General features: G+C 48.0%; 1 protein-coding gene across 1 annotated transcript in view; it reads left to right on the top strand.

Annotated features, from left to right (window-relative positions):
- Window positions 1-23,765, top strand: part of LOC140404453 (fibrillin-1-like) — a 716,712-nt gene that overhangs the window by 591,459 nt on the left and 101,488 nt on the right. Inside the window, exons 50-52 of the mRNA XM_072493009.1 lie at window positions 6,905-7,057; window positions 21,818-21,886; window positions 22,461-22,586. Of these exons, the coding sequence (XP_072349110.1) occupies window positions 6,905-7,057; window positions 21,818-21,886; window positions 22,461-22,586 (348 nt within the window). The remainder of the gene's footprint in view (window positions 1-6,904; window positions 7,058-21,817; window positions 21,887-22,460; window positions 22,587-23,765) is intronic.

Below are 23,765 nucleotides of genomic sequence, written 5' to 3' on the forward strand. Positions count from 1 at the left end.
AGGATTTTAACTCCGGGGATTCATGATTGCGCAAATCGAATGATGATTTAAGTATTTATTTTAAATTAATTAACTCGTGCTGAAATGTCACTCAGCGGGGTGCAGTGCTCTAACTGTGAGATGTGGGAGATCCGTGACACTTTCAGTGTTCCGGTCGACGAGGTCTGCAGGAAGTGTAACCAATGGCAGCTCCTCACAGACTGTGTGGTTTGGTTGGATCAGCAGTTGGATGCACTTGGGAGCTTGCGGGTGAGGGGAAAGTGTCATAGATAAGAGTTAGAGAATGTGGTCACTCCCAATATGCAGGCAGACAGATGGGTGACCGCTAGAAAGGGCAGGCAGTCAGTGCAGGAACCCCCTGTGTCCCCCTCTCTCTAACAAGTGTACCGTTTTGGATACTGTTGGGGGGGTAGCCTATAGGGGAAAACAACAGCAGCTAGGACAGTGGCACCACAACATATGTTTTAGGGTACTTTTGGAATTGTGGATCTCTGCAGAATAGCATAATCCTCCACTCATATCTGCAGACGAGAGGTCACCGATACCTTATTTAGTAAGCACATAAGACATGCTGCCAGAACAGTGGGATTTACAGTGATCTTCAACTTTCCAAAAGTGCGGGGTGCCATTGACTACACACTTGGCCTTAAGAACTCCTTGGAGCAGCCACTAAGATTCATCACTTCTGATCACTCAACATGCAGTTGGTCTGTGATCACTGAATACATCATGCAGGTTTGCACAAGGTACCCTGGGAGCTCACGTGACTTTTGCATCTTGAGTCACTTGCAGATGCCATAAATCTTTGAGGGTCCTCGGTGCTGACGCATCAGTGATAGGGGCTACCTGCAAAGCACGTGGCTAACGAGGCCCATTAATCGGCCACGGGAGTGCTTCAGAGGAGAGGCACAATGCAGCGCATTCTGCAACATGCTCCTTGATTGAGCACGTCATTGGCATGTTGAAGATGCATTTCAGATTTCTGATCAGGCAGCACTCCCCAGTATTCTTCCCAGAGTGTGTTCTGCATCATTGTGGTCTACAAACCTGGCACTCTAAAGGGGGGATGAGTTCCCACATGGAGAGATGAAGCTTCTCCAATGAGGAGGATGTCGAAAGACAAGGATGATGACAACCCAGTGGAAGAGGCCATTGCACGGGCCAAATGCGGCCATGTAACTCTTATAGTAACAAGATTCCAGGCAATAAAGAACACTAGGTCATACAAGCCAATTGTACCTGTCTCTTCGATGCAGGATAGATATTAATATCTCTTTGCTGTCCTCAACTACTTAATGAAGGACAATAATCTCAGAATGGGTAGTAATAATCTTGCGTGACCATGGCCTCAGCCGTGGAAGGCTAGGCAGCCTATGGAGGATGTGGCCCTTCTGTAAAAGGACTGTCCCTTCCTCACACCAAGTATGCGAGACGTCTTTAGTAGAGTCTGGGTCACCTCAACGCCTCTGGCTCAACTTCTGAATCTTCATGGTCCCCTCTAGCCCCTGTTCCTCAGGGCAAGAACCCTTCCTTTTGCCATGCCAAACGACAACAAGCCCTTCTTCTCCTCCTCAGTTAAGACCAATAGACATAGGAGCAGATTAGACCATTCAGCCCATCGAGTCTGCTCCGCCATTCAATCATGGCTGATAGGTTTTTCATCCCCATTCTCCTGCCTTCCCAGAACCCCTGATCCCTTTATTAATCAAGAACCTATCTGCCACTTTCTTAAAGACACTCAGTGATTTGGCCTCCACAGCCTTCTGCGGCAAAGAGTCCCACAGATTCACCACCCTCTGGCTGAAGAAATTCTTCCTCATCTCTGTTTTACACGATCGTCCCTTCAGTCTGAGGCTGTGCCCTCGGGTTCGAGTTTTTCCTACTAGTGGAAACATTCTCTCCACGTCCACTCTATCCAGGCCTTGCAGTATCCTGTGAGTTTCAATAAGACCCCTTCATCCTTCTAAACTCCGATGAGTACAGACCCAAAGTCCTTAACCGCTCCTCATATGACAAGCTCTTCATTCCAGGGTTTATTCTTGTGAACCTCCTCTTTACCCTTTCCAAGACCAGCACATCCTTCCTTAGATATGGGGCCCAAAACTACTCATAATACTCCAAATGGGGTCTGACCAGAGCCTTAGAAGTAAATACAGCCTCAGAAGTGCATCCGTGCTCTTCTATTCTAGCCCTCTCGCCATGAATGCTAACATTGCATTTGCCATCCTAACTGCCAACTGCTAACCTGCATGTTAACCTGAAGAGAATCTTGAATTAGGCCTCCTAAGTCCGTTTGTGTTTCTGATTTCCTAAGCCTTTTCCCATTTAGAAAACAGTCTATGCCTCCGTTCTTCCTACCAAAGTGCATAACCTCTCACTTTTCCACATTGTATTCCATCTGCCACTTCTTTGTCCACTCTCCTAGCCTGTCCAAGTCATTCCGCAGCCGCCCTACATCCTCAATACTACCAGTCCCCTCTGCATGAAAAATGCAGTATCGCCTGCTGCTTCCATTCTGCACTCCACCTTGTCTCTATGGAATTGACCAGATACCTGATTGAACGTTATCCTGCAATTGAGCATCTTCCACCACCAAGCTAGAGAATCATTGGGCTGCCCTCATTCCAGGCATTTCATCCCCACTTCCTCCCTTGCAGCTATGGGACAGCTTTAAAGGTCAGTAGAAATGGAGTCGTCGTCCCCCCCCCCCCCCTCAATGCACCCCCCTCCCTACCCCCCAGCAATCTAGGCATGGCAGCACCTTCAGAGAGGGAGTTGGATCTAGATGAATACATTCAAACTGGATCTAGATGAATATAGTCAAACACTATAAACTTCAGTCATGTCACTGTCAGGCTGTTTTCTTTGGAGTAGACTAGAGCCCAGTCTTGTAATCACTGTAATAGTTGAACCGTGTACAGCCTGAACCCCTCAGCTGCAATATGTAGAGGTTTTTGGAACATTTTACATTATTTAATTTAGTCATGATCTCTTTACAGTTGGATCCTTCCAACCTTGGTGCATTCTGATGAGAGGAAAAATGGTAATTCGCACATTCAACATTAGGCCTCAAGTCATAATGGATTCACACAAGATTGAGCGCCATGAATTGAATTTCCCAAATCTTCCAATTGGCACTTGAATCTTCCTAACATGTCTCAGCTTTGTCTTGCTCTCTGTGTTCTGGAGTGGTAATAATTAAGGTACCCCTTCAATCAATTCAAATTTACAGTCAACTCCTACCACAAGCTCTCAGACCGCTTCCCTAGTTAATTTTTTTCCAAAGTTATTTTTCAACTGCGTCATTCCATTGGCTGTCAAAATGGTGCTGTTCTGTTCTACTACGAGACCAACTTTTCACTCCCTCCAGGCCTGCATGAAGTCAGAGCAGCCGCAAGCATAGCACAGTGAAAGGTAGGCGAATGCTGCATGAAAAAAACCTTGAAGTGCAGTTCATCAGGTGCATGTCGGTTATATCTGGCTAATTAGCAGATCTGTTCTTTTTTTTAAAAATATATTTATTAAAGGTTTTTAACACAATTTTATATAATATATATTTACACAGCTTTGTACACTGGCCCTCACCCGTACGTGCCAGTTTTCCCAACCCTTCATGTTATCTCTTGCTCATCCCATCCACCCCCCCAGGCAGTCCCCCCTCTTCCCCCCCCCCCCCCCCCCCCCTCCCAGGACGTGTCCGTCCCCCCCCCCCCCCCCCCCAGGTTGCTGCTGCTGCTGACCGACCTTCCTCGGTTCCTAGACCGAGATAGTCTAGGAACGGTTGCCACCGCCTGTAAAACCCCTGCGCAGACCCTCTCAAGGCGAACTTAATCCTCTCCAACTTTATGAACCCAGCCATATCATTTCTCTAGGCTGGGGGGCTTCGCCTCCTTCCACATTAGCAAGATCCTTCGCCGGGCTCCTAGGGACGCAAAGGCCAGAATGCCAGCCTCTTTCGCCTCCTGCACTCCCGGTTCGTCCACTACTCCAAATATTGCTAGCCCCCAGCTTGGCTTGACCCGGACTTTCACCACCTGAGATATTGCTCCCGCCATTCCTCTCCAGAACCCCTCCAGTGCCGGGCATGACCAAAACATATGGACATGGTTCGCCGGGCTCCCTGAGCACCTTCCACATCTGTCCTCTACCCCAAAGAACCTACTCAACCTCGCCCCCGTCAAGTGCGCTCTGTGGACCACCTTAAATTGTATAAGGCTGAGCCTGGCACACGAGGAGGAGGAATTAATCCTACCTAGGGCATCAGCCCACAGACCTTCCTCGATCTCCTCCCCCAGCTCCTCCTCCCATTTACCCATCAACTCTTCTACCAGCGCTTCCCCTCTTCTTTCAACTCCTGGTGTATTTCCGACACCTTGCCCTCCCCGACCCATACACCCGAGATCACCCTATCTTGAACTTCTTGTGCCGGGAGCAACGGGAATTCCCTCACCTGTCGCCTCACAAAAGCCCTCACCTGCATATATCTAAAGGCATTTCCCAGAGGTAACTCGAACTTCTCCTCCAGTGCCCCTAGGCTCGCAAACGTAGCAGATCTGTTCTAATTAGCTGCTGGCTTGGCCATTTGATTTGGAGTGGAATCATGATTCCAACAAGCTGGGTTTTTAACGAGCATTCATGTGATGGTTCATGTGCGGTTCCTGACATGGCATGGTGGGCTACCCAATCCACCATGAAAGTCAGGAGCGAAATTGCAATCCTTTATTACAATGACAGAAAACTGACTTCTGGCTGCACTCTGAATTTGCCTACCCAATCCCACCCATAATTACTGTTGCAACATAGAAACTACAGAGCCAACAGTAATGTGATGATGATCCGGTAACTTTATTGATGCTGATTGAGGGATCAATATTGACTAGGACACCAAGAATTACTGTTGAAATAGCACCATGAGATCTTTTATATCCACCTCAGAGAGCAGATGGGACCTTGATTTAGCACCTCCTCTGACCTATCAGCATTATTTCAATCTTGCAATAGGAGGGCAGAAGTTTGTGCCAATGGCAGAGATAGCAAGAATCCTGCATCACCTCTTTCCTGGAAGGCCCGTTAGTAGTAAGTGCCATCAGACAGTTGACTGGTCAGCGGTAGGCCTTTCCCTGGGATTAGGACCCAGTGTGTCGAGCGGAGACCCCTGTGTCGTATTTTACCATGAGTTGCTGGCCAATCAGGGCCAGAAGCTCGTCTCAACAGCAGTGCACTGTGGAGATGGTAAATTCTGCTGGAACAACAACCACCCCAGACCTCGGACCCAGGCGACAGGTGAGAGATGGATAGAGGGGGGTTCATGAACTGGGGCTCAAGAGGGGATTCAACAGAAAGGGCTGTCCCTTTTCAATTGTGGGTCCCTCAATCAGCCACTTAGTGCCTTACAACTGAATATCTTGAGGAGTGCAAGACAAAAAGCTCTGATAGCCCATTTTTCAGCAATTCTCAAATTTGTACTACCAATCGACTACTTTGGGAACTGTAGCATTTCATTTCCTGCACATTGATTATTCTTGATACGTTACTGCTGTTGAAGGTCTTTTTCGTCCTCTTATATTCTCCTGCACACTTTCTTTCTTAACGTAATCCTTCTTAACCCATCTTATCTAATTAAGACTTCTGCACCAATAACAACCAGAGCTGTTAAATAAATAAAATACTTCACAGGGTTAAGTGGATTCTCTAAGACTCAAAGCAAAGAGTTCCCCTTTTTGAGTCAAGGAATATATTAGCGATTTTTTGGGAATGCTAGCTTTTCAACTCATTTAACTTTCAAAACACTGCTTTTGGTATATGTTGCTTGTCAACAAGTTTTGGCTCTGATTTTGGACGACTGCTAACTTCTTGGCCATTGCAAAAACGTAATGGCTGATTTCACAAAACTGCATTCCCAGCTGTAAACATTGCCCCACTGAAAGTGCTTATTGAAAATGTTTATCTGTTATACCTACTGTTAATTATCTTGTCTCCATATTTAACTAAAGGACAGCTATGTACTATTTCAAGCGTTCCTGTCAAATATTAACACACACAAATTTTGGGGATTTTGTTAAACAAAACCGATTATGTTTTAATTACTTTATCAAAGCAGCAGTTTTTTTTAAAGCTAAGTTTAGATTTAACTTTATTATGCAGATTCACATAAAAAGATCACTGTTGTAGGCGTCAAATGACTCCGATTGCATGCTTTTCATGGCCTTTGCAAGCTGTATCCTCTCCAAGGATCAGAAACCTAAAAAGTGCCTTCTAAAACCAGCATAAATTAATCAGCAAATTGCTGATCTGAACAAGTAAGGCTAAAAGGAACTCAACTCAGAGTGATACACAGATTGCCACCATACTGTCAGCAGAACTCACCAGAGATAGCAGATGAAGATGCAAGCCCAATCTTCTCAATTCAACTCCACATTCAAATAATTCTACCTCTAACAAACTCAAACCATCTAGAACTACCGTACTGTGTTAAACTGACCACGTCATAGCGGCAGCTGTCTTTTTAGTTGCAAGCAACCCAAATGAAGGTGGAAACAAAAGTTTGCCTTCATAGCTTTCACAAATGAAGTTCTTCTGCATGCGAGTGCATAACTTATGAAATTTGTTCCCTTTGTGCAAAGAATGGGAAACAATACAAAAAATATACAAGCCTGTAGATGTTAGATATTGTGAATGCTGCAATCAGTACTAAAATAGGTTAGATTTTTATATTTATAATTCTAATTTCAAAATAAATATTACTTTAAAAAATATTTTCCACTTCATCAAATGTATGTTGAAACATTGTGTTCAAATAATTATGTCTTCATTGATTTTACCACAATGGATGTTGCATGCTTTTGTAAGGAGTGTTGCGGAACTAACTTATTTTATGCTAATACTTGTACTCTGTCATTTTTAGATATCAGGGAGAGCTTTTGCTTTTCTAAATTTGAAAATGGTGTGTGCTCTGCACCCAAGCACCAGAACATCACAAAAGCAACGTGTTGTTGCAGTTTAATGCCTGGAGAAGGATGGGGCGTCCCGTGTGAGATATGTCCCAAACATCCAGAGGGTAAGCCAAATCATGGTACATTGTCCCAAGGCAAGGTAATAAAAGTGCACACAACCCCCTAGGAATAAGTTTTGAGCGTACATATTAATATTCTGGATAATGTATCACAATTTATTTCTTCTATATAAGTAGGCAACTTTAAATCTATTAGTTTTGTATTGATATTGGGTAAATAATGGAATCAGTTATCAAGAGTAAATTTGCAGTTTATCTGTGCAATAATAATCTAAAAATCAATTATGAACAGACTGTATGACAACCAAGTAAACAGAAACCACCATAAATTCAGAAGACCTACCTAACCAATCCCTAATTTTCTTCAGATAGTTGCATCCTAAAGTGGTCTGTGGAAAATTCAACACCATAGTGGACGTAGACTTTCGCAAAATGGATAAGAAAATAGCTGGAAGGATAAAAAGCAACAGAATTACTTACTGATTCATGTCAGGATAAAGAGAGTGCTCGGAGGAGAGTCTTCGGATACATATTGTGACCTCTATAGCTGCTAATCTGCATTCAAGATTTAAGCTCAATGCAAACCGCTTAAATATACAGACACTACCAAACTAGCAAATGTTGAACCTGAGGGGACAGATCAGGATCTAGAATATGAGCCTAACAAAATATTTAAATGGTTTAAAGATTGATAGGTGATAATGTGGTAGACAAGTGTGATTTGTTGCAAATAGGAAATAGTAACGTAAGTACTCCATTAACGTGAAAGATGAGGTGGAACGAGACTAGGGGCAGTATTTTCCAGTCCGCAACCCGCATTTCCCTGCACGGCACGCCCCTGCCGGCAGCGGGATTCTTCATTCCCGCAGCCGACCAATGGGGTTTCCCATTGTGGGCACCCCATGCCATCAGAAAACCTGCAGACGTGGGTGCGCAGCCAGTGGACCAGAGGATCCTGCCAACGGATGTAATTTTGAACATAGCACAACAAAGAAAATAAAGCATTGAACTATACATCAAAACTGCAGAATGCAGATATAAAAAGGCTATGTTCGAAATATATGTTATGAGCAGATCAAACTTTAGACCCGAGCCACCAAAACACAAGGATACTTTCCAACTTTCTACGTCCACCGTGGTGTTGGATTTTCCACAGCCCACTTTAGGATGTAACTACCTCAAGAAAATTAGGGGTTGGTTAGGTAGGTTGATGCACGGATCAATTGCACAAAGACTAAAGTTGGGTACAACTGTGACTTTATTACAGTCAGATGCGTGGCCTCCTGCTGCAGCTGCGAAATGGCAGGGCACTGGAGGTCATGCATATTTATACAGTTCTCCGTGGGCGGAGCCAGCCGGCAGGAGCTACCGGCGAACCTGTAGTGCAGGTCCTACCTTACATCTCCTAATACAGTGGTTCACCACATTCACCTCCTGTTAAAAATGAGTCCGGCGAGGGTGACGTGAAACTATGTACAATTAGTGCAATTATGTACAGTGGTAGGGAAAGAAAAGTCCATGTTGACGGTCCGGAGTCCGTCAAAGGTTCAGCCGGTCCGGTGCTTTGGTGCATCGTTGGGAGCGGCGTACCGGTGGTGTCGAAGTCGGTGGTGGAGGTGGCACCGATGGCGGTGGTGGCAGTGCTGATGCTGGCCAGTCATCGGGGAACTCCGGGAGCATGCCGATGTCCTCTTGGGGGGGTGGTCTGGTGGGGTCAATATTGGTGGCACGGTGGGGGGGGGGGGGGGGGGGGGGGTGTTGGGGTGGAACCTGACGGTGCCAGGTCCCTGAGTGAGACAGTATCTTGGCGGCCGTCGGGGAACTCAACGTAGGCATATTGAGGGTTGGCGTGGAGCAGGTGAACCCTGTCCACCAAGGGGGCCGCCTTGTGGAGTCGGACATGCCTACGGAGGAGGGCCGGTCCTGGAGCAGCGAGCCAAGTCGGGAGCGACACCCCGGATGTGGACTTCCTGGGGAAGGTAAAAAGACGTTCATGAGGTGTGTTATTGGTGACGGTGCACAATAGTGACCGGATGGAGTGTAGAGCGTCAGGGAGGACCTCCTGCCAGCGAGAGGCTGGGAGGTTCCTGGACCGTAGGGCCAGCTGGACGGCCTTCCAAACCGGCCCATTCTCCCGTTCTACTTGCCCGTTTCCCCGGGGGTTGTAACTGGTCGTCCTGCTGGAGGCTATGCCCCTGCTGAGCAGGAACTGACGCAGCTCATCGCTCATGAATGAGGATCCCCTGTCACTGTGGATGTAGACGGGGAAACCGAACAGAGCGAAGATGGTGCTGAGGGCCTTGATGACGGTGGCAGTCGTCATATCGGGGCATGGGATGGCGAAGGGGAATCTGGAGCACTCATCGACCTCACTGAGAATGTACATGTTACGGTCGGTGGAGGGGAGGGGCCCTTTGAAATCCACGCTGAGGCATTCAAAGGGGCGGGAAGCCTTCACCAGGCGCGCACGGTCTGGACGGTAGAAATGCAGCTTGCACTCCGCACAGACCTGGCAGTCCCTGGTGACTGTCTTTACTTCCTCGACGGAGTAGGCAGATTGCAAGCTTTGACCAGATGGTACAATCGAGTGACCCCCGGGTGACAAAGGCTGTCGTGTAGGGCCCAAGGTTGGTCCACTTGTGCGCTGGCACATGGACCTCGGGAGATTGCGTCTGGGGGCTCGTTGAGTTTACCGGGGCGATACACGGTCTCGTAATTATAGGTGGAGAGTTCGATTCTCCACCGCAAGATTTTATCATTTTTGATCTTGCCCCGCTGTGTGTTATTGAACGTGAAGGCTACCGACCGTTGATCCGTAAGTAGAGTGAATCTCTTACTGGCCAGGTAATGCCTCCAATGCCGCACAGCTTCAGCAATAGCTTGGGCCTCCTTTTCAACGGATGAGTGTCGAATTTCAGAGGCATGAAGGGTGCGGGAAAAATATGCCATGAGTCTGCCTGCCTGGTTTAGAGTGGCGGCAAGGGCAACATCTGAAGCGTCGCTTTCTACTTGGAAAGGCAGTGATCGTCCACTGCGCGCATCCCGGCCTTGGCGATGTCTGCTCTGATGCAGGCGAAAGCGTGTTGTGCCTCGGCCGCGAGGGGGAATTGGGTAGACTGAATGAGTGGGCGGGCCTTGTCCGCATAGCTTGGGACCCACTGAGCGTAATAGGAAAAGAACCCCAGGCAGCGTTTGAGTGCCTTGGGGCAGTGGGGGAGGGGAAGTTCCATGAGGGGGCGCATGCGGTCGGGGTCGGGCCCGAGATGTCCGTTTTGGACTATATAGCCGAGAATGGCTAACCGGGTCGTGCTGAACTCACACTTCTCTTTGTTATTTAACGAGGTCGGCATCGTGGTCCTGCTGGTCATAGCCGCAGATGGTGACATTATCTAAGTATGGAAAGGTGGCCCGCAAACCGTACTGGTCGACCATTCGGTCCATCTCTCTTTGGAAGACCGAGACCCCATTTGTGACACCTGAAGGGACCCTAAGGAAGTGGTAGAGGCGACCGTCTGCCTCGAAGGCAGTGTATGGCCGGTCCGACTTCCGGATGGGGAGCTGGTGGTAGGCGGATTTCAGGTCAATTGTTGAGAAGACCCGGTACTGCACAATCTGATTGACCATATCAGATATACGTGGGAGGGGGTACGCGTCGAGCTGTGTGTACCGATTGATGGTCTGGCTGTAGTCCACGACCATCCTGTGTTTCTCCCCAGTTTTAACCACTACCACTTGGGCTCTCCACGGGCTGTTGCTGGCCTCGATAATACCCTCCTTAAGCAGCCGCTGGACTTCGGACCTGATGAAGGTCTTGTCCTGGGTGCTGTGCCGTCTGCTCCTAGTGGCAACGGGCTTGCAATCCGCAGTTAGATTGGCAAAAAGGGAGGGGGGGGGATCGAACTTGAGGGTCGCGAGGCCGCAAACGGTAAGGGGGGGTAAGGGCCCGCCGAATTTGAGGGTGAGGCTCTGGAGGTTGCACTGGAAGTCCAGGCCCAACAGGAGTGCAGTGCAGAGATTAGGAACGACATAGAGGCGGAAGTTACTAAATTCTACTCCCTGGACCGTGAGGGTGACTGTACAAAAGCCTCGGATCGGGACAGAGTGGGATACGGAGGCTAGGGAGGTCCTTTGATTGGCAGGGTGGACTGTGAGGGAGCAGTGCCTTACCATATCTGGGTGAACGAAGCTTTCGGTGCTCCCGGAGTCCAGCAGGCACGAGGTCGCGTGGCCGTTGATTTTAACGGTCGTCGATGCGGTGGCCAGGTGAGCGGGCGAGATTGGTCCAGCGTCATCGAAGTGAGCTGCGGGTAGCCATCAGATGCTTCGGGTGGCGAGCGTGTGCGGTTCCGATGTCGGGATGTCCGGAGACCTGTGGGGCATAAGATGGCGCGCCCATGGTGCGCACATTGCGGGGGCAGGACCAGATGGCGGCGCCCATGGTGCGCACATTGCGGGGTCGGGACCAGATGGCAGCGCCCATGGGGCGCACATTGCGGGGTTGGGACAAGATTGCGACGCCCATGGGGCGCATGTGGCCGAAGGGGAATAAGATGGCGGCGCCCATTGGTCGCACATGGACCCGGGAGGAGAAGGTGGCAATTCCCATTGTGCGCCTGGCGTCTGGAGGGGGCGATAGCGGGCGCGATCGCAGCGACTGCGCGGGCCTGGCACACAGCCGCGAAGTGGCCCTTTTTACTGCAGGCTTTACAAACTGCAGTGCGGGCCAGGCAATGTTGGCGGTGGTGCTTCTGCTGACGGCAGAAGTAGCAGCGGGGAACTCCAGGGTGCGCAGATCTGTGTGCGGCGCAGGCGTATTGGGAAGGCAGGGCCCCGGCTGAGGAGGTCGTCGGCGGGGTCCAGGAGGGGTAGGAAGGAGTAGAAGGGTGGGCAGCGCGGCAGGAGGGGTACGATTGTACGTTACGGGATGCGACCGTCATTGAGAGCGCCAAGGTTTTCGTCTCCGCCAGTTCGAGCGTGGCCCCTTCCAGTAATCGTTCTCGGATGCGGTCCGAGGCAATCCCCGTCACGAAGGCATCGCGCATGAGGAGATTTGCATGTTCGGCGGCCGTAACGGCCTGACAGTCACAGTCCCGGACAAGTGGAATTAGGGCCCGGCAGAATAAATTCTGGTGGAGAGGAAACCCGAGACACTACACGTGTAGTGTCTCCCACCCGCCCTCCTCCTCTAACCTAATAATAAGACCCATTGGTGTAAGGTAAGTGCCATATTATATTATTATATTATTAGCATTGTGCAGGTCAAGGATTGGAGGTGGAGGAGCAGTCTCTGTCAGCGAGGGAACCTGAGAACATCTCAGAAGGTAAGCAAGTGATTTTTACTTTTATACCTGTTTTTCAAATTGTGTGTGTCGGGGGGAAACTGAAGTGACATCACAGAAAAGCTGTGACCTGAGTGGCTGGTTGGGATTCTAACCTAAATTTTTTTGAGTATTTGGGATCTAATTAAACATAATAACTTAATTATAATTTAGAGGATATCTAAGCCAGAGATCGGAGAATATTATAGTTAGCTATCGCATTTCTAGTAGAAATCTAGTGCTAGGAAACAGATAGTTGACAGTAACTTTGAAATTTAAAAAAAGTATTAAAAAAAAAGACAAATTTTAATTTTAATTAATTGACGCAATGTCAGTTAGAGGGGTGCTGTGCTCTGACTGTGAGATGTGGCAGGTCCGGGAGGCTTCCAGTGTCCCGGATGGCTTCATCTGCAGAAAGTGCACCCAACTGCAGCTCCTCACAGACCGCATGGTTCGGTTGGAGCAGCAATTGGATGCACTTAGGAGCATGCAGGTGGCGGAAAGCGTCAAAGATCGCAGTTATGTAAGTGTGGTCACACCCAAGGTGCAGGCAGAGAAATGGGTGACCACCAGAAAGGGCAGGCAGTCAGTGCAGGAATCCCCTGTGGTTGTCCCCCTCTCGAACAGATATACCCCTTTGGATACTGTCGGGGGGGATAGCCTATCAGGGGAAAACAGCAGCAGCCAGAGCAGTGGCACCACGGCTGGCTCTGATGTTCAGAAGGGAGGGTCAAAGCGCAGAAGAGTAATAGTTATAGGGGACTCTATAGTCAGGGGCACAGATAGGCGCTTCTGTGGACGTGAAAGAGACTCCAGGATGGTATGTTGCCTCCCTGGTGCCAGGGTCCAGGATGTCTCCGAACGGGTAGAGGGAATCCTGAAGGGGGAGGGCAAACAGGCAGAGGTCGTTGTACATATTGGTACTAACGACATAGGCAGGAAGGGGCATGAGGTCCTGCAGCAGGAGTTCAGGGAGCTAGGCAGAAAGTTAAAAGACAGGACCTCGAGGGTTGTAATCTCGGGATTACTCCCTGTGCCACGTGCCAGTGAGGCTAGAAATAGGAAGATAGAGCAGACAAACACGTGGCTAAACAGCTGGTGTAGGAGGGAGGGTTTCTGTTATCTGGACCACTGGGAGCTCTTCCGGGGCAGGTGTGACCTGTATAAGATGGACGGGTTGCATCTAAACCGGAGAGGCATAAATATCCTGGCCGCGAGGTTTGCTAGTGTCACACGGGAGGGTTTAAACTAGTATGGCAGGGGGGTGGGCACGGGAGCAATAGGTCAGAAGGTGAGAGCATTGAGGGAGAACTAGGGAATAGGGACAGTGTGGCTCTGAGGCAGCGCAGACGGGGAGAAGTTGCTGAACACAGCGGGTCTGGTGGCCTGAAGTGCATATGTTTTAATGCAAGGAGCATTACGGGTAAGGCAGATGAACTTAGAGCTTGGATTACTACTTGGAACTATGATGTTGTTGCCATTACAGAGACCTGGTTGAGGGAAGGGCAGGATTGGCAGCTAAACGTTCCAGGATTTAGATGTTTCAGGCGGGATAGAGGGGGATGTAAAAGGGGAGGCGGAGTTGCGCTACTTGTTCAGGAGAGTATCACAGCTATACAGCGAGAGGACACCTCAGAGGGCAGTGAGGCTATATGGGTAGAGATCAGGAATAAGAAGGGTGCAGTCACAATGTTGGGGGTATACTACAGGCCTCCCAACAGCCAGCGGGAGATAGAGGAGCAGATAGGTAGACAGATTTTGGAAAAGAGTAAAAACAACAGGGTTGTGGTGATGGGAGACTTCAACTTCCCCAATATTGACTGGGACTCACTTAGTGCCAGGGGCTTAGACGGGGCAGAGTTTGTAAGGAGCATCCAGGAGGGCTTCTTAAAACAATATGTAAACAGTCCAACTAGGGAAGGGGCGGTACTGGACCTGGTATTGGGGAATGAGCCCGGCCAGGTGGTAGATGTTTCAGTAGGGGAGCATTTCGGTAACAGTGACCACAATTCAGTAAGTTTTAAAGTACTGGTGGACAAGGATAAGAGTGGTCCGAGGATGAATGTGCTAAATTGGGGGAAGGCTAATTATAACAATATTAGGCGGGAACTGAAGAACATAGATTGGGGGCGGATGTTTGAGGGCAAATCAACATCTGACATGTGGGAGGCTTTCAAGTGTCAGTTGAAAGGAATACAGGACAGGCATGTTCCTGTGAGGAAGAAAGATAAATACGGCAATTTTCGGGAACCTTGGATGACGAGTGATATTGTAGGCCTCGTCAAAAAGAAAAAGGAGGCATTTGTCAGGGCTAAAAGGCTGGGAACAGACGAAGCCTGTGTGGCATATAAGGAAAGTAGGAAGGAACTTAAGCAAGGAGTCAGGAGGGCTAGAAGGGGTCATGAAAAGGCATTGGCAAATAGGGTTAAGGAAAATCCCAAGGCTTTTTACACTTACATAAAAAGTAAGAGGGTAGCCAGGGAAAGGGTTGGCCCACTGAAGGATAGGCAAGGGAATCTATGTGTGGAGCCAGAGGAAATGGGCGAGGTACTAAATGAATACTTTGCATCAGTATTCACCAAAGAGAAGGAATTGGTAGATGTTGAGTCTGGAGAAGGGGGTGTAGATAGCCTGGGTCACATTGTGATCCAAAAAGACGAGGTGTTGGGTGTCTTAAAAAATATTAAGGTAGATAAGTCCCCAGGGCCGGATGGGATCTACCCCAGAATACTGAAGGAGGCTGGAGAGGAAATTGCTGAGGCCTTGACAGAAATCTTTGGATCCTCGCTGTCTTCAGGGGATGTCCCGGAGGACTGGAGAATAGCCAATGTTGTTCCTCTGTTTAAGAAGGGTGGCAGGGATAATCCCGGGAACTACAGGCCGGTGAGCCTTACTTCAGTGGTAGGGAAATTACTGGAGAGAATTCTTCGAGACAGGATCTACTCCCATTTGGAAGCAAATGGACGTATTAGTGAGAGGCAGCACGGTTTTGTGAAGGGGAGGTCGTGTCTCACTAACTTGATAGAGTTTTTCGAGGAGGTCACTAAGATGATTGATGCAGGTAGGGCAGTAGATGTTGTCTATATGGACTTCAGTAAGGCCTTTGACAAGGTCCCTCATGGTAGACTAGTACAAAAGGTGAAGTCACACGGGATCAGGGGTGAACTGGCAAGGTGGATACAGAACTGGCTAGGCCATAGAAGGCAGAGGGTAGCAATGGAGGGATGCTTTTCTAATTGGAGGGCTGTGACCAGTGGTGTTCCACAGGGATCAGTGCTGGGACCTTTGCTCTTTGTAGTATATATAAATGATTTGGAGGAAAATGTAACTGGTCTGATTAGTAAGTTTGCAGACGACACAAAGGTTGGTGGAATTGCGGATAGCGATGAGGACTGTCTGAGGATACAGCAGGATTTAGATTGTCTGGAGACTTGGGCGGAGAGATGGCAGATGGAGTTTAACCTGGACAAATGTGAGGTAATGCATTTTGGAAGGGCTAATGCAGGTAGGGAATATACAGTGAATGGTAGAACCCTCAAGAGTATTGAAAGTCAAAGAGATCTAGGAGTACAGGTCCACAGATCACTGAAAGGGGCTACACAGGTGGAGAAGGTAGTCAAGAAGGCATACGGCATGCTTGCCTTCATTGGCCGGGGCATTGAGTATAAGAATTGGCAAGTCATGTTGCAGCTGTATAGAACCTTAGTTAGGCCACACTTGGAGTATAGTGTTCAATTCTGGTCGCCACACTACCAGAAGGATGTGGAGGCTTTAGAGAGGGTGCAGAAGAGATTTACCAGAATGTTGCCTGGTATGGAGGGCATAAGCTATGAGGAGCGATTGAATAAACTCGGTTTGTTCTCACTGGAACGAAGGAGGTTGAGGGGCGACCTGATAGAGGTATACAAAATTATGAGGGGCATAGACAGAGTGGATAGTCAGAGGCTTTTCCCCAGGGTAGAGGGGTCAATTACTAGGGGGCATAGGTTTAAGGTGAGAGGGGCAAAGTTTAGAGTAGATGTACGAGGCAAGTTTTTTACGCAGAGGGTAGTGGGTGCCTGGAACTCACTACCGGAGGAGGTAGTGGAGGCAGGGACGATAGGGACATTTAAGGGGCATCTTGACAAATATATGAATAGGATGGGAATAGAAGGATACGGAACCAGGAAGTGTAGAAGATTGTAGTTTAGTCGGGCAGTATGGTCGGCACGGGCTTGGAGGGCCGAAGGGCCTGTTCCTGTGCTGTACATTTCTTTGTTCTTTGTTCTTTGTTCTAAGTCTTTGAGTAGTTGCGAGCGGGTGGCGAGTACATGCCTGGCGAAGAGTGTGTTTGCCTTCTGCGCGTAGTGTTCCTTAAGGAGTTCCATTGCTTTGTGTAATTCATGGCGTCTTGGATCAACGGGAACATGCTGGAGCTCAGTCTGGAGTACAGGACGTTTATCTTCTGAGCCTCCGTTGGCGCGGGGTCCGCCGCGTTGATGAAGGCCTCAAAACATGCTAGCCAGTGAGCAAAGTCTTTTCTGGCATCGGGCGAGGGCGGATCCAGCTGCAGGTGATCGGGCTTAATTAGGATATCCATTCTGTGGAACATCTGACTGTAATAAATTGATGCACGATCAATTGCACAAAGACTAAAGTTGGGTACAACAGAAGGTGGCCTTCTGCTGCAGCTGGCGAAATGGCAGGGCACTGGAGGTCATGCATATTTATACAGTTCTCCGTGGGCGGAGCCAGCCGGCAGGAGCTACCGGCGAACCTGTAGTGCAGGTCCTACCTTACATCACCTAATACAGTGGATCACCACATAGGTCTTCTGAATTTATGGTGGTTTCGGTTTACTTGGTTGTCATACAGTCTGTTCATAATTGATTTTCAGGTTATTATTGCACAGATAAACCGCATTAAGTATCCTTGTGCATTAAGTTGATCTTTAATATAAATGGACTTGGTTATGGAGTAAAAACTGTATCGATCAACTGAGCTGGGCAAGGAATTTATCAAATTCAAATAGAGGGCAAAATTCAATGGAAGCATTTCTAAGTTAATTTGTGTCAGGTTTTTCAGGGAGTTTCCCGCCAGCGAGTTCCCCACCACTATCCAATGACACTTAGTCACTTTTTGGGGCCCTGGTGAGGTTCTCTGGGGTGATTTAGCCCACACTTGGGGTACAATCCAACGGCCACGCTGCGCCAGTAAAGCAGCTCGCAGCCGCACAGCATGGCCGATTTAAGCTGGGAGACGCTGATCCTGAGATTTATGTGGTTCGCCACATCTGGCAAGATCCATCGCATTGGATCTCGCGAGACGTTGAGATGTGAATCCAGCCCATTTTGTGCGGGATCACGTTTTGGCAAATCTGTATATTAGAGTGAGGCAGTAAGCCTCACTCCAATGTGCAAATTCCCAAGGTACCTGAGGCTTTGGGATTCAACCCCTTCGCTTCGGAGACCTCAGGCAAGCGGCGTTCAGCACTGGTCCCCTCAAACAGGGACCAGACGGAATGGCACTCGTGTGGGTCTCCCATGGGATCGGAGGCCCTCAGCTGCATACCCTGTGCACAGGGTGGTGACCTGGCAATGCTAATGCCAGCTTGGCACCCTGGCAGTGCCAGTGTGGCACCTTGGTGCCAACCTGGCATTGCCAAGGTGTCCAGGTGGCATTTGTTGCACAATCGGACCAGGGGTGTCCTGCGTGGATGTTCAGGAGTTGCGGGGCCTCCGATAATGCGTTGGGACTGGGGGTGGGGGGGGGGAGTAGGTCGGGGATCGCTTTGCGGCCTCGGGAGATGAAATTAAAATGAAAATCGCTTATTGTCACAAGTAGGCTTCAAATGAAGTTACTGTGAAAAGCCCCTAGTCGCCACATTCCGGCGCCTGTTCGGGGAGGCTGGTACGGGAATTGAACCGTGCTGCTGGCCTGCCTTGGTCTGCTTTCAAAGCCAGCGATTTAGCCCTGTGCTAAACAGCCCCTATCAGAACACCATTTGAAAATGTCGCCTTTATCTCTCGTTACACTGGGGACTTCCGGCAAGTGGAGCTCCTTACTGTACAGAACAGTGCAATGTGCAGCCTGAACCATGTATTCCCCGTTCTAACCCCTGGTACAACACAAATTGCATTGAATAACCATATGTTTCTCGGCACTGCGAGCACCGGAAACACCCGTCTAAACGCGCTCGCTTGGGGACTTTGTTCCCTTTTGGGAGAATCACACCCATAAAATTTTGTTCAGCACCGGGGAGCTGAACTCTGAGATTTGGCTGCCATTTTTAAAAGGTGCTCTGATCAGTGAGTGAGCATGTGGGTCCCCGAAATCCCCACCCATGGAAAATGTCACACACCCCCACCACGCACATGTGCACTATTCCACACATGCCTCCCCAAGTGAGGACACCCCGCTATGGAGTTCCTGGGGGCCACCCGTCTTCAGGCCCCTTTACAACACCCCCACCCCCTTCTCAGGACACCCCACTCGACACCCCCAACCTCCCAGAGGCCCCTACTATCTGCCCTGCACCCCCCTCCCTTCATGCCCCCCTCCACTCTCATTTCATAATCATGGCCTCCCTAGGCCTGACCCTTGGCAGTGCCAAGATGTTCATGTGCTGACCTACATGTGACTCCAGACCCGCAGTAGCTGGCACCCGAGCAGTGCTCCTGCCAGCTTGGCAGTGGCACCCAGGCCATGCCAGGATGGCAGTGCCAAGGTGCCAGCTGTGCAGTGCCAAGATGTTCATGTTCCAGGGGAGGAGGGACCCTGATCACCCAGGAGCCTCCAGTAGCCCAGGAAACCCCCGCGTGCCGTTCTGCCTGGTCCAAGTTCTTGTGGACCAGTCTAATTGATGCCCAGCTGCAGGTTCTCCAGGAGGCCGGTGGATCAAGGGAGGCCATTAGATCCTGGGTAGGTCGGCCTTAAGTAAGTTTACGACCTACTTTAGCGGGCGCCGCTTGGTCCTGCCCCTTGTGGGCAGTGTAATGATCTCTGTATGTGCATGTACATAAGGGGTTAATGTGTAATCAGATGATCGCTAGAGGACAGCAACAACAGGGGTATAAAGTCAGACTCATTCTGTTTCCCGCTCTTTTTGGGTGTACTGTGACCAGGACAGGAGTATAGATTAGCTCAGAGTGTTAGTATAGTTAAACATACTTACTGTATTTAGATCTTGTTAACCTTACTACTAGTATTGATATTAAAGTAAAGAACTCACAAAAGTATTGTTTTAGTTACTCAAATCTTTTTTTTACTACTGGACGGCTTCGAGTCTTTTTCATCAAGATTCAGAAAACCTCATCAACAACAGGATTGGGTGACATATATTACATTCAGTAGTACAACATAACATACTACAGAAGCGAAATAAAACAGGCAGAATTCCGCACCTCACGGGACTTGGGTGTATCCCGGGATTCACCGGCCGCGTTGTGCTCTTGCTCGAGCGCAACGCAGCCACTGGACTGCACCCATAGTTCCTTGCATCTTTTCCTGTGATTTTGTCAAGTGGCTCCAATGGTCATAGGTAAACCTCAATTTATCAGCAATTTTTAAAAATGTCTTCTGTTCTGTTTCGTACTCACTAGCTCATCATACCGATCAATCGGCAAGATTCCATGAGTATGAATGTCAGGCTGTTCCTTGACTAGTCTGCGTGATTGGTCTCCCAATTCTGGCTCTAACCACTTTGTAGGGTCAATATTGTCGTATCCAGTGCCTACATCGATGCTGAGTGGTCCATCTGGTGCCATTCCCTTTAGACTACAATTGAGTGGCTTTCTCGACCATTTCAGAGGATATTTAAGAGTCAGCTACTGCGGGCCTGGAGTCACATGTAGGCCAGACCAGAAGAATTTTCTTCCGTACAGGGTTGGCGTGAACCAGATTAATTTTTAACTGCAATTACTTTCAATTCAAATTTTTTTTATTGAATTCAAATTTTCACTATCTTCCATGGTGGGATTTGAACCTGGATCCTCAGAGCATTACCCTGGGTCTCTAGTTTATTAATCCAGTGAGAATACCCCTAAACCACCTCCCCATGAATATCACTGATATGGATATTCTTCACACAAAGCTGTACTGTGGGTTTAAGAGAAAGTCACTGCTGGTTCATGTGCAAAGAGAGGCCTATCCTTGCACTTGCTCCAAAACAGCATCAATCAGCTCTAAAATGGCACCAATCGTGTCACATGTCGCTCCACAGGCCCAGGGCAAAATGATACCAAAGCAGAATCCTGATCCGAAGTGTATATACCACCCAATTATATCTGCAATGTTAAAGCAGAATGAGGCAACTTAAAATGGGAACTTACTTATTTCTGATTCGTAAAAATAAATAGAATATGTTTTATTAACATAATGGCAAGTGGAAAAGCGAGGCCATAATTTTAGCTGCCAATGCAAAAAGAAGGAAGAGTTCAAGTTTAAGAAAAAGGAAATAATAGAAATACATGTAAAATAAACCAGTGGTTGTAAGAAAGTTCAGTTATTATGCTTCAGATGTGGTACCTTAAATTATCTGAACACAAATGAAGTGTTGGGCAGCACGGTTGCATAGTGGTTAGCACAGTTGCTTCACAGCTCCAGGGTCCCAGGTTCAATTCCCAGCTTGGGTCACTGCCTCTGTGGAGTCTGCACGTTCTCCCAGTGTGTGCGTGGGTTTTCTCCGGGTGCTCCGGTTTCCTCCCACATTTCAAAGATGTGCAGGTTAGGTGGATTGGCCATTCTAAATTGCCCTTAGTGTCCAGGAAGGTTAGATGGGGTTACTGGGTTACGGGGATAAAGGGCGAAAGAGTGGAGGCGTGGGGCTTGAGTAGGATGCTCCTTCCAAGGGCCGGTGCCGACTCGATGGGCTGAATGGCCTCCTGCACTGTAAATTCTATGATTCTATGGTTATTTATTTGTCTTTGCTCTTTATTGATGATGAGCTGCATTGTATTTCCAGCACTTTTGTTTTAACTTCAGTGCACAACTAGAGACCTGTGACCGCCATGTCCCATTTTCCCATTTATTTCACTTTCTGCTGCTATCATACAATCAAGGTCCAATGAAGGACAATTCCCAAACTTAAACAAAATATCTGTTTTAGTTGTAAGTGAAAAGCCTTTTCACATCTGGAGAGCATAATTGGAGAATGATGGTTAGCACTTTGCCCACTTAACAAGATAGCATCAAATGACAAAAACAACAGGGCCTTGAATTTTCCAAAATTGTCTAGAATGTACCTGAAATGCCTTGACATGAATATTTCTATTGTGTATAACCAAATCAGTATTTCATATCTGGAACACATTTGCTTGGGTTTTCCATTTTAGTTTCCTTTACACAATTATATGAATAATCTAGTATCTACTATCAGCAATGAAAAGAAACAAATAATATGCGATATAATGCACTTTTAATTTATTTTGAATAGTACGATAGACTATAAATTGTTCACAAATCCATTCGTAAACTGAGTTTATTTGGCCTTTTTTAAATTACATTCCAGATGCATTTGGAAAACTGTGCCCTAGTGGCTTAGTTGGAACTCGCATTGACGTGGATGGTTCGCACGTAGGTAAGACCTGATTTGATCTTTTTATATACTGAGATCAAAATAGTTGTCAGAGTGCCAGCAATTGACAAGTAATAAACGCAATTATTGGAGGCAGTATGTTAAACATGAAATTGCTTAATTCTCAATTAAAACTACACATTCTTTTGGTTGTTAACCTGGCTGGAAAAAAAAGTTATTGTTCTGAGAGAATTTTCTATAACCGAATGAATGGTGCATAAAACAGAATTGAGGAATTTTTCTGTAAACTGAGATTCTCCTGAATCAGTGTAAGATATTTCAAGTGGCTGAACAATAGTAGACTATACCTCTTAAATTGTCATTGTAAATGGAGTGTTAATTATACTATTAGGAGAAAGTTAATCCATCAGTTACATAGAAAGTGAATTTTAACTAGTAACTTTATACAAGATTGCTACAAGCAGATTTCACTGTTTTATGAGCTGTGTAATACAAGGCTTTACTTTTTAGTTAAAGAATTGTTTTAAATGAGAACCAGTTATAACTGCCATGATTATATTTCCAATAATTTATAGTTTAAAATACAAATATTTTCCCACATTTGTTTTCATGAAAGACCTGGATGAGTGTGCTCTAGAACCAGGAATGTGTAAAAATGGGCAGTGCATCAACACTGATGGTTCTTTCCGCTGCGAATGCCCATTCGGCTTCAGTATTGATTACAGTGGAATCAAATGTGTAGGTAAGTTCTCTTGCAACACAAAATGCAAATGGCACAATCAATATTATTTAATCTGTCACTTAGTACAGGAAAGAGGTCATTCCTACCTTGTCTAGAATTTGAGGTAAGAGGGACTAATTACTCTTCCATCCAGCATCATTCACAGTAGCAACTGTTTGTGCTATATAAATAACAATTTGGATCTCATTGGAGGGAGACTGAAAACACATACACTAATGTTTAGCAATTTTAATATAGTGGTGCTTTGAATTCCTGGGTCCAGACACTTCTTGTATCTACCTCTCTTTCCTCCACTACCCTCCCTCACAAACACGCACATTTTTATACTGTCATACTGATAAAAGGGTCAGAACTGGCAATGTGAAGTCACCTGCCTGGAATTCGAACAGTTGTGCCATCTTTGACTACAATATACAGTGCACCTGAGGCAGGTGTGTTGATTTATCTGACAGAAAAGGAAATCAGAATGCTAGTTTCATCCTGGCAATTGAAGGGCTATGGTTGCCATGGTCTTCCTTTATCCAAAGAAGGAGGAATCTGGGGCGACATTCTCCGACCCCCCCGCCAGGTCGGAGAATCGCCGGGGGCTGGCGTGAATCCCGCCCCCGCCGGTTGCCGAAGTCTCCGGCACCGGATATTTGGCGGGGGCGGGAATCGCGCCGTGCCGGTTGGCGGGCCCCCCCGCTCGATTCTCCGGCCCGGATGGGCCGCAGTCCCGCCGATAAATTGCCTGTCCCGCCAGCGTAAATTAAATCACCTACCCTTACCGGCGGGACAAGGCGGCGCGGGCGGGCTCTGGGGTCCTGGGAGGGGCGCAGAGCGATCTGGCCCCGGGGGGTGCCCCCACGGTGGCCTGGCCCGCGATCGGGGCCCACCGATCCACGGGCAGGCCTGTGCCGTGGGGGCACTCTTTCCCTTCCGTCTCCGCCATGGTCTCCACCATGGCGGAGGTGGAAGAGACTCACTCCACTGCGCATGCGTGGGACATCGCGCCGTTTCCGGAGAATTTCGCTCCTGCTTCTTCAAAATTTCTAGCCTGCTATTGACAAACACGCAAAATAGCATGGGTATTCACCCTATTAAGCATTGAACCCCATCTCTTGAATTCAGGGATAATTCCAAATTGGAGCAGACTGGTGAGTGTAAATTCCAATCCGCTGTAATTTTCCAATGTAATGG

This window comes from Scyliorhinus torazame, chromosome 30, assembly GCF_047496885.1.
Source record: "Scyliorhinus torazame isolate Kashiwa2021f chromosome 30, sScyTor2.1, whole genome shotgun sequence".
Classification (NCBI taxonomy): domain Eukaryota; kingdom Metazoa; phylum Chordata; class Chondrichthyes; order Carcharhiniformes; family Scyliorhinidae; genus Scyliorhinus; species Scyliorhinus torazame.